This window comes from Saccopteryx bilineata, unplaced genomic scaffold, assembly GCF_036850765.1.
Source record: "Saccopteryx bilineata isolate mSacBil1 unplaced genomic scaffold, mSacBil1_pri_phased_curated manual_scaffold_25, whole genome shotgun sequence".
NCBI classification, from domain to species: Eukaryota; Metazoa; Chordata; class Mammalia; order Chiroptera; family Emballonuridae; genus Saccopteryx; species Saccopteryx bilineata.
In genome coordinates, this window is record NW_027095451.1 from 44170 (window position 1) to 59127 (window position 14958).

General features: G+C 44.3%; 1 protein-coding gene and 1 pseudogene across 7 annotated transcripts in view; one reads left to right on the plus strand and one right to left on the minus strand.

The window, feature by feature from the left end:
- The window catches only part of LOC136318287 (potassium channel subfamily K member 13-like), a 28689-nt gene extending 16699 nt beyond the window's left edge, over window positions 1-11990 (minus strand). For 4 of the 7 annotated variants that reach the window (XM_066250663.1, XM_066250662.1, XM_066250661.1 and 1 more), the window contains exons 1-3: window positions 11512-11990; window positions 9166-9326; window positions 61-231 (exon numbers count right to left, since the gene is read on the minus strand). In XM_066250663.1, coding sequence (XP_066106760.1) covers window positions 11609-11968 — 360 coding nt within the window. In that variant the 5' untranslated portion in view covers window positions 11969-11990 and the 3' untranslated portion in view covers window positions 61-231; window positions 9166-9326; window positions 11512-11608. Of the gene's footprint in view, window positions 1-60; window positions 232-383; window positions 759-9165; window positions 9327-11511 lie in introns of those variants that run through there. The other 3 variants (XM_066250664.1, XM_066250660.1, XM_066250665.1) reach the window with 3 other exon arrangements.
- LOC136318292 (cilia- and flagella-associated protein 44-like) lies at window positions 281-11543 on the plus strand (annotated as a pseudogene).
- Window positions 11991-14958: the final 2968 nt, after the last annotated feature.

Below are 14958 nucleotides of genomic sequence, written 5' to 3' on the forward strand. Positions count from 1 at the left end.
AAAAAGACACTGCCTTGTGCGGCAGGGTGCAGAGAACAAATGAGGATACGGGAAACTTACAGGGCCGTAAAGGTGTCACGGTCGGTGCTGGGCCTCAGCACAGGCATGCTGCGAAGGGTCTCCTTTGGGCCGAAAGCCACTCAAGACAGCGTCTCATTCTTGCAGGTGTAGAGGTTACACACACTTGTGGTGGCCTTCTCTTCAGTTGTATAAGACGGTATTCGGGCTGGTCTGGTTACACAGATAATTATATAATACCTTCCATGAGTTCATTTAAGGAATGAATCAAAAGTGGGAGAGTTTGTTGTGGACCGGTAATGGCAAAAAGCCATTATAGATTCAAGGCTTGGCAGGGGGCTTAAGTTCTACCCCCTCCATCTCCATATTTGGCTTTGATGCTCTGTGTTTGCACCCACTCCACTTCCTTCCTTGGGTTGCAGGAAGCAATATACATACCCTTCCTCTGACTCTGTTTCAGATGTTTCTAAATTTCACTAATGTATCCTGTTTTTGCCTTGGGAGAGTTCCTGTCTTAGCCTTTGATGTGCAACTTTGTACCAGGGTCCTTGATTTGCATAGGTCCATATAATAAAGCGAACTGAGGCTGTGAGGCACTCAGATGCTGCCAGGCAGTTTGAGGAGTCCTCCCGGTCCCATCGGTTTTGTTCTGACAAAGTGTGTTTCCTTAATTCCGCACCGTTATTTGGAAGCTGCGCTGGTCCGCGGCAAGAGTTGAGTTTAAGGAAAGAAGTGATGGGCTAAAAAGACGAAAAAAAAAGTTAATATCGGCTCTGGCCGGTTGTCTCAGTGCTAGAGAGTCGGCCTGGCGTTCAGAATTCCCGGGTTTGATTTCCGGCCAGGGCACACAGGTGAAGGGCCCAACTGCTTCTCCACCCCTCCCCCTCTCCTTCCTGTGTCTCTTTTCCCCTCCCGCAGCCAAGGCTCCACTGGAGCAAAGATGACCCGAGCAATGAGTTTGGCTCCGTGGCCTTTTCCTCAGGCGCTAGAATGGCTCCCGTCAAAACAGAGCGTCGCTTCATATGGGCAGAGCATCACCCCCTGTTGGGCTTGCCGGGTGGATCCCGGTGGGTGATGCGGGAGTCTGACTTCCTCCCCGTTTCCAGCTTAAGAAAAATACAAAAATAAACAAAACTCAAAAATAACTTGAAGCCAGACTATCACTACTGATTCATTGTACAGAAGGGTTGCCCATTAAAAGAGTTGAGCCTACGAGTCACTGAAGCAAAGCACAGAGCAGCACAGAATTCTTTACCCTTCTGCCCTCGATCTCTGATTAAGTTTCAAACAAAACCCGACCTAAGGACCTGGCTGGTTTGCATTAATGAAAGCAGAACAAAATCTCTACTCAGAGAAATTGCTTATAAAGCTTGAATACTGTAAACTCCTCTCAAAAGAGAAGCTTCCCTGGACCTTTAGCATTGACTATTTTCATTATGATGGTACTTAAACACCTGCAGACCAACTAGGTGGAAACTCACATAATGGTAAAACCAAGCTAACAACATACATTTAAAGGGAAGAACGACGATCTGGTGCAGAGCGCCCTCTTCCAACACAAACAGGGACTGACAGGTGGCTCAGGCTGGCACACTCAGCAAGTGCGGGCCAAGAAGGGCCACTGGTTAGTCATGCTGCCCACTTCTGTTTATTTAAACCTTTATATTTGTACAGCTCCCTGGGTGCAAAGTCCTTAGCCTACTCTTGGCTCTAACACATCATTTACCATATTAATTTCACCTCTATTCTTCTATTCTCGTATTTGTTTCCAACCATTAAAAATGTATTATTTAGGAAGATGAGTAGGCAGATGCACAGACTCCCAGCTCACACCACCAAACTGGAATACAAATCAATTTAGGAACAATCAGCATGTAAAACCAACTCTGGATTACAAGAATAGCTCTCAACAACCAAGGAGCAAAGAAGAAGCCACAACAAACCTGGTAGGAAGTGCCTGAATCTCCCCTGCTTACAGTAACAGGGGGGTTGGAGGGGTGAGGCTCCAAGGAAAAGAGCAGAAAATACTGCTCATAGCCACTTGCCTGGTGATCAGGGAGCGAGATGTGTTGAAAGGGCCGGCTTGTCTTCCAAAAAGAAAGGGGAGAGAGAGGGACAGATGGTGAGGGGCAGAGGAATGCAGGGAACGTCCTGAGAAGCTGCCTCATCCAGGGCTGGAGGCAGCCATAGCTGGGGGAGGGGCTGATCCTTCCACAAAACAAAAGATTAAATCGCTTCCAGGTCACAGATCTCCAGACATCTCTCCAGTTCCAATCAGTGCAACAAGACACAGCTGAAAACAAGAAGTGGGGAGGAGGGGCAGTAACTCAGGTCTCCATAGAGATCTGAGAAACACCTCCCACTACTGAAGCTGAGAAAACAGCCTGCCCCCAGAGAGATTAACTGGTAGAAGAGGCCTTCAGAGTCTCAGGTTACACCCACTGCATTCCTGAATACCAATAAGCCCCCTGCTGAGATCAGTAAACAAGACTATCACCTGTTAAGAAAACAAACAAATCAAGACTTCAAAGCAGCCCAAATCCGGAAGTGGATTACAAATAATAGCTGATGCCAACCCAAGAAGACCTAGAAATAACACAATTGAAAACTGGAGGCAGACAACACCAAGCCTAGACTCAACCAGCTCTACAAACAAAATACCCAAACACACAGACATAATGAGGAGACAGAGAAGTGCAATCCAAATGCAACCACAAGAGAAACCTTCAGGAGATGAACTGAGTGATATGGAAATAACCAAACTTCCGGATGCAGAGTTCAAAATAATGATTGTAAGGATGCTTAGGGATCTTAGAACAACAATGGATGGTCATTATGAACACTTAAATAAAGAAATAGCAAGTATGAAAAAGATATTGAAATATTAAAAAAGAATCAGTTGGAGATGACAAATACAATATCAGAAATGAAGACCACAATGGAAGGAATTAAAAACAGGATGGATAGAGCTGAGGATCAAATCATAAAGTTGGAGGACAACTTGAATGAAGGAAGAAAGCAGAGAAGAAAAAAGAGACTCAAAAAGTCTAAGGAGACAGATGGCTTCTTTCCTTCTCCCTTTTACTGTGGGAACTTGGTCAAGCTCTTGGAGATGGGGCTGACCTGGCCTATGCTTATGTGGACTTTAGCAACAACAGTACAACACTGGCCTCTCTGTTGGTGGCAACCCTGATCACACCTTGGCCATCTGGAATTGGAAAGAGGTCCCATACTGCCATACTGAGGACAAAAGCTTTTACCCACAAAGTTTTTAAGGTTACTTTCAATTCTGAAGATGATGGGCAGCTCACTACATCAGGATCTGGCCACATCACATTCTGGCAAGTGGCTCTAACATTCACTGGTCTCAAGTTTCAGGGTTCACTAGGTCTACTTGGTAAAACACCCACAACTGATATAGAAGGTTACGTGGAGCTCTCGGATGGGAAGGTGCTCTCAGGGTCAGAATGGGGCAATATGCTGGGGTTTGGGAAGCTGGCCTCATCAAAGTTGAGCTTTGTCAATCTGGAACCAAGTCTTGTCACCAGAATCCCATCAACCAGATGATGCTGGATATGGGTGAAGTCATCACAATTGGTTCAGACAGATACGTTAGGATATGGAATTTTGAGGCCATAGACACTGCTGATGTTATAGATAAGACTGGATTGCTAGAGATTGAGCCCATTAATGAACTTCAAGTAGACAAGAATGTTAAACTCTTCTCTATGATAAAAATGAATGAAACAGGAAATAACTTTTGGTTGGCTCAGGATTCCAATGGAGCCACATGGAAGCTTGACCTTAGTTTTTCAAATATCATAAGCCACTCTGGAGGACAGATTATTGTGGGATTTGAAGATGGGGTTGTTCGAATTCTTGAACTTCATGATCCAAAAGGGCTCACCATTTACACAGGACGGAATAAGTTTTTGGATGCAGATCTTCATCTGAAACATGTTTTCAAACCCCATACTGCTCATGTCACTGCTTTAGCTTTTGAACATGATGGAGAAATTCTAGCCACAGGGAGTAAAGATAAAACTGTGTTCTTCTTTGAAGTGGAAGAGAATTATAAACCAATTAATTATATTAATACTCCTGGACCTGGACCTGTTTGCCAGTTAATGTGGTCTACAAACTCTCATCCTGAAAGTACTTTACTGATTTTCTGTGAGAACAGCTGTTCTTGAAGCTCCACTTCCAACTATAAAGAAGGAGGTACAGGATCAAGATGCAGTGTCCTATGAAATCAAAGACATGTGCATAAAATATTTCCATTTCTCCAGTGTCAAATCTAAGATACTGAGATTTATAGAAATTGAAAAGAGAAAGAAAAGGAGTTGAAGGAGAAGCAAAAGGAAGAAAGGAGAAAGCAGCTAGCAGCAGAGATGGGAGATGAAGAAAAGGAATACTAGAAGGAAGAGGAGGAGGAAGAAGAGGAGGAGGAAGAAGATGGGGAGGAGCCATTACCTGAAAACTTTATTCCATCAACTCCCTGTCACATTCTCTGTGGTTTTTACCCTGTGCCAGGAAAGTTCTGGGTTTCTTTGGGAGGCTATGATTCTGGTTTTCTCTATCACTGTGAGTTTCCCCCATATGACAAAACAGTGATATAACAAAAAATAAAGATGAACCTTTTGATTTCCGTTTTGAGGATACAGAAAATAATCCTATCCAAGCCATCACTTTCAGTTTTGAACAAGATATAATGTCTTGTGGATTGCAAGATGGAGCAATTCGAATCTATATCCTAGATCCGAATGATTCTTCATTGACCAGTATGGAAAACTACTGGCACTTGAACATGCATGACAATGATTATGGATGTGTTAAAAGCATTTCTATTAGCTATGATGACCGTTTTTTGGTGACTGTTGGAGCAGATAGTAGTATTTTTGTTTTCACTTTTTTTTCTGTATTTGAGCTAAAGAAAGGCATCAAAGCCATAGTGCCACCTCCCAGGTTAGGAATTGAAACAGAGCCAATTCCAGAAGATATTCAAGATGCCAAAGCCTACAGTATAGAGAATGCCAGAAGAAAAAGAGAACATGACAAGTTAATGAAAGAAGTGGAGAAAATAAAGGCTGGGAAAAGAGAACAACTCAGAGCTCTGAGGAATCAATTTCAGAATCTACTAGAAATAAATGAAGAGTTACCAGAGAATATGAAGTTTAAATGAACAGATTTTGATATAGATTTCAAAATTTGTGCTGATATTGATAGAAAATAGTTTATAAAATTTAAAAAGTGGAAAAGGGCCCTGGCCGGTTGGCTCAGTGGTAGAGCGCCGGCCTGGCATTTGGAAGTCCCATGTTCAATTCCCGGCCAGGGCACACAAGAGAGGCGCCCATCTGCTTCTCCACCCCTCCCACTCTCCTTCCTCTCTCTCTCTCTCTTCCCCTCCTGCAGCCAAGGCTCCATTGGAGCAAAAGATGGTCCGGGTGCTGGGGATGGCTCCTTGGCCTCTGCCCCAGGCGCTAGAGTGGCTCTGGTCGCAAGAGAGCAACACCCCGAATGGACAGAGCATTGCCCCTGGTGGGCGTGCTGGGTGGATCCCGGTCGGGCGCATGCGGGAGTCTGTCTGACTGCCTCCCCTTTCCAGCTTCAGAAAAATACAAAAAAAAAAAGTGGAAAAGGAATTGGCTTGGGAAAAAGAGAAATATCACCTTGGCCTAAAGAACTACAGAATAGGTTTCGTGATCCTCTGGAAGGTGATAGTATTGTAATTCATGCCATAGGAAGTGATCACAAGATATCCTCCTACAGGCTTGTGAAGTGCTCTAAGTACTCCAAATCCAAAAAGGTCAGTCAGACAGAAGACCAAGCAAATGGGAGAGGTTTGAAAAAGAAGGAACTGGAAGAAAGGACAGCCAGAAGGATATAGGTGCAAGTATTAGTGAACCAGAAAAATTAATTATTGAAAACGGGAAACAATTTCGGCCTAAAACCCTGAGTCAAATTATGGTGCGCAGTCAAATTGAGAAAACTAAGAAACTTAAGTTAAAAGCTGAAAGGGCCCAGATGAAGATTCAGCAGCAAAAAAAAGAATGGGAGGAACTGGACAAAAGTAAACCGGCTGATAACTATGAAGATCTCAAAGATATTCAAGCCATCAAAGAGGCTCAAATGTACATGGGAGACTTCAATCTAAAGACAGCCCCAGACTATAAGATACCTGAGCACATGAGAATAAATGCTGCCAAGAAAGAAGAGAAACTGGGACAGCTAGACTCTATGACCTATGCACAGAAAAAGCACATGAACAAGTCTATCCTCTCTCTTTGAGACCTAAAGTGGCTGTCATCGAGGAAATACAGTGCCTGGTACAAGAGCTGAAGAACATTCAGTCAACTCTTCACATATCCAAGCACATCCCCATTCCGCAAATCCCTCAGATACACCCAGAAGAAGTTCCTGAAAAGAGATTTCACTATGATGAAGAAACTCTCCTAGCTTTTAAGCAACAGCAGATGAAAAATGAGGATGGAAAGACTGCTCAAGAGGAACAAGAAGGGTCCACTGGCTCAAGTGGACGATTCCTTAGACTCACTTCTGTAAAGGATGGGGATTTGACAACACGAGATTCATTATCTAGATCAGGGGTCCCCAAACTTTTTACACAGGGGGCCAGTTCACTGTCCCTCAGACCTTTGGAGGGCCGGACTATGAAAAAAAACTATGAACAAATCCCTATGCACACTGCACATATCTTATTTTAAAGTAAAAAACAAAACGGGAACAAATACAATATTTAAAATAAAGAACAAGTAAATTTAAATCAACAAACTGACCAGTATTTCAATGAAAACTATGCTCCTCTCACTGACCACCAATGAAAGAGGTGCCCCTTCCGGAAGTGCGGCAGGGGCCGGATAAATGGCCTCAGAGGGCCACATGTGGCCTGCGGGCCGTAGTTTGGGGACCCCTGGATTCAATGATCCAATCAAAACACACAGGGTAGCTGCATGGATAAGAAAACAGGACCCATACATATGCTGTCTACAAGAGACCACCTTAAAACAAAATATGCACATAAATTGAAGGTAAAAAAATAAAAAAAAAAACATTTCATGCAAATGAAAATGAAAAAAAAAAGCTGGGGTAGCAATACTTATATCAGACAAATTGGACTTTAAAACAAAGGATATAGTAAGAGATAAAGAAGGCCACTACATAATGATAAAGAGAATAACCCAACAGAAAGATATAACTATTATAAATATCTATGCACCTAATATAGGAGCACCTAAATATATATATATAGCAGACTTTGATGGATATAAAGGGCGAGATCAACAGCAATACTATAATAGTAGGGGATTTCAATATCCCACTAACATCACTAGATAGATCCTCAGAAAGAAAAATTAACAGCAGACTTAAAGGACACACTAGATTAACTCGATTTAATAGATATCTTCAGAAACTTTCACCTTAAAGCAGCAGAATATACATTCTTTTCAAGTGCTCACGGTACATTCTCTAGGATAGACCACATGTTAGGGCACAAAAGTGGTCTCAACAAATTTAAGAAGATTGAAATCATATCAAGCACTTTCTCTGATCACAATGGCATGAAACTAGAAATCAACCACAACAGAAAAGCTCAAAAATTCTCAAACACATGGAAACTAAATAGCAGGTTGTTAAATAAGAAATGGATTAAGAATGAGATCAAAGAAGAAATTTAAAAAATCCTAGAAAGGAATGGTAATGAGCATACACAACAACTCAAATTTATGGGACACAGCAAAAGCAGTACTGAGAGGGAAGTTCATAGCACTACAGGCACACTTTAAGAAGCTAGAAAAAGCTCAAATAAACAACTTAACCCTGCATCTAAAAGAACTAGAAAAAGAACAGCAAGTAAAGCCCAAATGTAGTAGAAGGAAGGAAATAACAAAGATCAGAGCAGAAATAAATGACATAGAGGCTAAAGAAACAATACAGAGAATCAATGAAACTAGGAGCTGGTTCTTTGAAAAGGTAAACAAGATCAATGAACTTTTAACTAGACTCACCAAGGAAAAAAGAGAGAGGACTCGAAAAAAATTAGAAATAAGAGTGGAGAAATAACAACTGACACAACAGAAATACAAAATATTGTAAGAAAATACTATGAAGAACTATATGCCAAAAAACTAAACAACCTGGATGAAATGAACAAATTCCTTGAAACATACAATCTTCCAAAAATCAGTCTGGAAGAATCAAAAAACCTAAAAAGACCAATTATACCAAATGAGATCGAAACAGTTATCAAAAACCTCCCAACAAAGAAAAGTCCGAGGCCTGATGGCTTCACAAGTGAACTCTACCAAATATTCAAAGAAGAACTAACTCCTACCCTTCTCAAGCTATTTCAAAAAATTCAAGAGCAAGGAAGACTTCCAAGCTCCTTTTATGAGGGGAGCATAGTTCTGATTCCAAAACCAGGCAGAGATAACACAAAGAAAGAAAATTATAGCCCAAGATCTCTGATGAATTTAGATGCTAAAATCCTCCACAAAATGCTAGCAAACTAGATCCAACAATATATGAAAAAAATCATACAACATGATCAAGTGGGATTTATTCTAGAGAGGCAGGCTAGTACAATATTCGCAAATCAATCAATGCGATTCATTCATCACATAAACAAAAGGAAGGAGAAAAACCACATGATAATTTCAATAGATGCAGAAAAAGCATTTGATAAAATCTTGCACCCATTCATGATCAAAACTCTCAGCAAAGTGGGAATACAGGGAACATACTTCAACATGATAAAAACCACTTATGACAAACCCACACCCAACATCATACTCAATGGACAAAAACTAAAAGCAATCCCTTTAAGATCAGGAACAAGGCAGGGGTGCCCCTTTTCACCACTCTTATTCAACATAGTTCTGGAAGTCCTAGCCACAGCAATCAGACAGGAAGAAGAAATAAAAGGCATCCAAATTGGAAAAGAAGAAGTAAAACTATTATTATTTGCAGATAATATGATACTGTATATAGAAAACCCTAAAGTCTCAGTCAAAAAACTACTGGACCTGATAAATGAATTCAGCAAGGTGGCAAGATATAAAATTAGTACTCAGAAATCAGAGGCATTTTTATACACCAATAATGAACTGTCAGAAAGAGAAATAGCCTGACCTGTGGTGGCGCAGTGGATAAAGCGTCGACGTGGAAATGCTGAGGTCGCCGGTTCAAAACCCTGGGTTTGCCTGGTCAAGGCACATATGGGAGTTGATGCTTCCAGCTCCTCCCCACTGTCTCTCTCTCTGTCTCTCTCTCTCTTCCTTTCTCTCTCCTCTCTAAAATAAATAAAATAAAATAAAAAAATTTTAAAAAAAAGAAAGGAAATAATCCCCTTTACTATTGCAACCAAAAAAATAAAATACCTAGGAGTAAATTTAACGAAGAAGATTAAAGACTTGTACTCGGAAAATTATAAAACATTAATAAAAGAAATAAAGGAAGATACAAACAAGTGGAAGCATTTACCATGCTCAAGGTTAGTTAGAATAAACATCATTAAAATGTCTATATTACCCAAAGCAATTTATAAATTCAATGCAATACCAACTAAAATACTAATGACGTACTTCAAAGATACAGAACACATATTCCAAAAATTTATACGGAACCAAAAGAGAACACAAATAGCCTCAGCAATCTTGAAAAGGAAGAATAAAGTGGGAGGCATCACAATTCCTGATACCAAGTTATACTACAAAGCCACTGTATTCAAAACAGTTTGGTACTGGCACAGAACGGGCATATAGATCAATGGAACAGGACAGAGAACCCAGAAATAAACCACAGCTTTATGGACAACTGATATTTGACAAAAGAGTAAAGGAAATACAATGGAGTAGAGACAGCCTGTTCAACAAATGGTGTTGGGAAAATTGGGACAGCTACCTGCAAAAAAATGAAACTAGACCACCAACTTACACCATTCACAAAAATAAGCTCAAAATGGATAAAAGACTTAAATGTAAGCCATGAAACCATAAGCATCTTAGAAGAAAACATAGGCAGTAAGTTCTCCGACATCTCTCGCACCAATATATTTGCTGATTTATCTCCACGGGCAAGTGAAATAAAAGACAGGATAAACAAATGAGACTATATCAAACTAAAAAGCTTTTGCACAGCTAAAGACAGTAAGAACAGAATAAAAAGACAAACCACACAATGGGATAACATATTTGACAATAGGTCTGATAAGGGGTTAACATCCAAAATTTATAAAGAACTTGTAAAACTCAACACCAGGAAGACAAACAATCCAATCAAAAAATGGGCAAAAGATGAATAGACACTTCTCCAAAAAGGACATACAGATGGCCAATAGGCATATGAAAAAATGCTAAACATCACTAATCATTAGAGAAATGCAAATTAAAACCACAATGAGCTATCACCTCACACCAGTCAGAATGGCGCTCATCAACAAAACAACACAGAATAAGTGCTGGTGAGAATGTGGACAAAGGGGAACCCTCCTGCACTGCTGGTGGGAATGCAGACTGGTGCAGCCACTGTGGAAAACACTATGGCGATTCCTCAGAAAATTGAAAATCCAACTGCCTTTTGACCCAGCTATCCCACTTTTAGGAATATACACTAAGAACACCATAGCACTGTTCCAAAAGGAGAAATGCACCCCCATGTTTATGGCAGCATTGTTCACAATAGCATAGATCTGGAAACAGAGGGAAATCTTACCTTTCACAACAACATGGATGGACCTGGAAACTTATGTTAAGTGAAATAACCCAGGCAGAAAAAGTAAAATATCATATGACCTCACTCATTTGAGGAATCCAATGAACAATGTGAACTGAGGAACTGAATTGAGACAGAGGAGGTATCAAAGGGACCAGAGGAAAAGAGAACAGAGGGAAAGGGGAGATAGGATGGGATAAACCTGAAGGGAAGGGGGGATAGCGCTATGAGGAGGGGGCAAAAAAGATGTTGAGGGGAATACGGGGGCAGGGAGATCAATCGGGGCAACACTAGAATCTATTTAAATACAATAAATTAAAAAAAGAAAATTATAATGCAACATATGCATTGTTACAACATATAAAATTATTCCCGAGAAATATACAAAACTTCCTGCTTCACTCTTGTACAGGTTAAAAATTAAGACAGAAGGATCAGTTCGAACAGTGGCCAACCAAAACTCTTCAGTCAAGTTCTGTGTGGGAGCTTCCCCACCAGTCCAATACCCCCATCCCAGGCTCTGATGAAGAAGCAGGAACAAGAGACTGATTAACTGACCAGCACAGCTGGACATCTCAGCCCACTGCCATATGTGCCCACACCCCCTCCTTAGCCTAGGCCAAACTTCCACCAAGCATTCGCTGCATGTGCTAGAAGCCCTGTGAATCAGACCTGACAATAAATTAACTCCTTTTAACTCCTTTCTGTAAAAATTACTAGGACTGGGTCCTCCCGCCCCTCCACTGTCCCGTGCGGCTCAGGTACCTATGGTGAACACCACGGTGCCCTCGAAGTAGAAAGCTCCGGTTAAGTCCTAGCGCGACCGGGTGTTGCCCACGCGATGCCGGCCTCGGTGGCCTCCTCAGTGGCGAAAGAAGCCGCGCAGCTCCTCGCGGCTCAGGTTGTGGCGGCGGCTGAAGTTGGCCAGGCGCTCCTTGGCCTGGCGCTCGTGCGCCAGCTCCAGCGCGGGGAAGAAGGCCGCGCCGCCCAGCAGGTAGAGCACGATGAGCGCGTTGTCCTCGTTCAGGTGGCCCGGGCCACAGCTGCAGCCGCAACCCCGGCAGGCCATGGCCGGCCCCCGCTGTAGCCTCACGCCGGACTGCCGTGACCGCGGGCGGATTCTCGCCCAGGCCTCTCGGGAGGTCCGCCAACCCCGCGCCTCCCTGTGCCGCTGCTGCGACCGCTCCTGCTGAGCCAGCTCCCACGTCCGCCCCGGTTTCATATCTGCTTTTTGGCCGCCGTTGAGTTCTAAATCCTGAAGGTGCGCTTCTGCTTGCTTTTTTCCCCTTTCCCTCCCTCCTCTTCCCCCCCTTTCCCTCCCTCCTCTTCCCCCCCTTCCCCCCCTTTCCCTCCCTTCCCCCTTTCCCCCCTTTCCCTCCCTTCCCCCTTTCCCCCCCCTTCCCGCACGGGGGTGCGGGCGCTGATTCCGCCCTGCGCCCTGTGCGGCTCAGACTGGGGAGAGCGTGGCGCGTCTTCACGGCCAACGCCCGTGGAGCTGAAGTTCCCCCGGAGCGAGGGTTGGGGGGATTCGGGGGTTGGAGGGTAAGCGAGACCCCGCGGCCCCCGTCTACTTGATCAACTTTCTCAAGACGACTGTTAGGACGCGGGGTCTCTGGCAGCTGGCTTTGCAAGTGAATCCACGGTGCTGCCTACCAGCGAGCATGTGCAAGTACGCGGGGGCGGGGCGGGGGTGTTTGTCGGTCAGGCAGACGCAGGTGCAGGTATGCGGGGGTGTTGGTCGGTCAGGCGCCAGGGAGACGCGCTGCAGGATAAACAGCGCGGGGGAGGTACAAATTGAGTGAGCACGTGGCTCGCCAGCTGGGGTTTGCAGACCAGTGCAGGGAAAAAAGCAAAAAGTACTTTTTGGTTCTCAACCTTTCTGGGCCTTGTTTACCCCACCTAAAAATGAATGTGAAAGCTGAAGCTGTGATTACATTGGAAAGAAGAAGGGGGGGGGGGGAGGGGAGGAGAAGGGGAGGGGGAAGGGGGAAAGGGAGGCAGAGAAGGAGGGAGGAGTTTTATTTATTAAGCCCATGGCATACATGGGGGATTCTTCAGACTGGGATGAGGGAAGGGATGAGGGGAAGGGAGGGAAAGGGGGGGAAGGGAGGGAAAGGGGAGGAAGGGGGGAAAAGGGGGAAGGGAGGGAAAGGGGGGAAGGGGGGGAAGAGGAGGGAGGGAAAGGGGGGGAAGAGGAGGGAGAGAAAGGGGAGAAAAGTGGGGGGTGACTGACAAGTCAATTTGGTCAGACAATTGCTTGGGTTGATTATTCCATTGACCTGAGTTCCTTGTCTTTGTTGTAGACTGAAAATGGCAAAAAGCCTTTGTAAATTCAAAGCTTAGCAAAAGGCTAAGTTTTCCCCCTTCACCTCCATATTGGCTGTGATACTGAGTATTTGCACCCACTTCACTTGCTTCCTTGGGTTGCTGGAAGCACTTTACATGCCCTTTCTCTGACTCTGTTTGTTTTCTGATGTTGGTAGATTTCAGTAATGCATCCTATTTTTGCCTTGGGAAGAGTTCCTGCTTTAGCATCAGATGTGTATCTTTGTAACAAGGACTTCCTTGATTTGCATATGGCTATATAATAAAGCAAACTGGGGCTATGGAGCTCTCAGATATTGCTATCAGCATTTGAAGAGTCCTCCCAGTCCCAATTTTTCTTAATGAGTATGTTTCCTTAATTCCGCACAGTTATGAGGAGCCGCGCTGGCCTGTGGCATGTCTTGGCTCTGGGTAAATTAGGTTTGAGCGGAGACTGGGAACTGGAGGGCTGTGGATCAGGAAGGCCAGGAAGAGGACCCGGAGTAGGCCTTCTCTTTTCCAGGAGGGCCTGGGAGGGGAAGTTGAGGATCTAACATGGCCAGGTCTGCAACAAGGTCTTGAGGTATGCTGAGATGGAAGTAGCGGTGGTGATAGCATCATTCCCATTTTAAAGATGACTAATGGAGGTCAGGAAGCTGAGCCACTTCACCCAAAGCCACATGACCAAGGCAGCTGAACCAGAACTTGAAGGCTTGGCTCTTTCTGTTGCTTCTGTTGATGGAGAGCTGAAAGTGACCTTTGCCTGATTTCTGGTGACCTTGCTCTCTTGTGGTGAGGAAAGAGAAATAACTCATGTGTGTAAGTGTGCAGCTGATGTTGCCCCAAAACCCGAGCATGATCATTTTTTTGAAAAGAACTCATAACAAATCTATAAGTGGTGTGACCCAGGACTTTGGGAAGTCTCCTAGATGAAACCTCCTGAGAAGGCCCCTGCAGAGTCAGCTTGCTCGTCTGACTGACAGGGAGGCCGAGCAAGCTGACTGCACGGTGCAGTTGAGGCCGAGAAGAAAAAGCCCATTCCTTGAGGATGGAAGATCTGGGTCCTTTATGGTGGAAAAGAGCCAGGAACTCACCTGTCATAACACCCTCAGAGACTGTGACTGCCTTCCAGACATCAGTGTTGCAGAAGTCAGGGATAGAGTTGGCTTTGTGAAGTTGGCCAACCTTGGGGAAGGCTAGAGATTTCATTTGTTTTGGGGGCCAGAACTAAACAGCATGATCTTCTTCCTTCTGGTTTCTTTTTCCTGGCCGGGGACATCATTTGCTCACTTATTCATGACAGTGGCAAGAACAAGGGTCAGCTGTGTCTCCACACTGACAAACCCCTTCTCTGTTGGAGTGACCTGGACAGCAGGTCTGTGTGCTACTGACTCCAGGAACTCAAAGGCTCAGAGGGCCCAACTCCTACATTTACCAGGGAGGCAGCAGTGGCCCAGAGGGGAGATTGCCATGTCCCCAAAACCACACTGGTTTCCCTATTCCAGTGTCATGTTCTCTGTCCACTCAAAACTGACCGGGGAGCCTGGGACTGAGCTGCTGTGTTCTAGCCTCAAAGGAACTCTTACCAGCTTTGCCTAGAGAGAGAGGCCCTGCTGGTGTCCGGGACAGGGCCTCTTGGTTCTAGGTGACTCAGACCTGCGTTTTGCAGTGAGAGTAACATGCTGAATAACCTGCTCGGCTCAGCACCCCACAGGCAGGGCCTTTGGAGCGCACGTCAGGTACAGTCCCAGCCCAGGCCCCTGGAGCCTTCAGCCCAGACTCAGGGAGGAGGGATTGAGGCCTTTCTAGTGTCTCCCTGAGAACTCGGAGTTGGAGTCAAGGCTTCCAGGTTACTAGTCTGGTCCTACCCTCATGTACTACCACTACAAATATGAATAATAATCATTC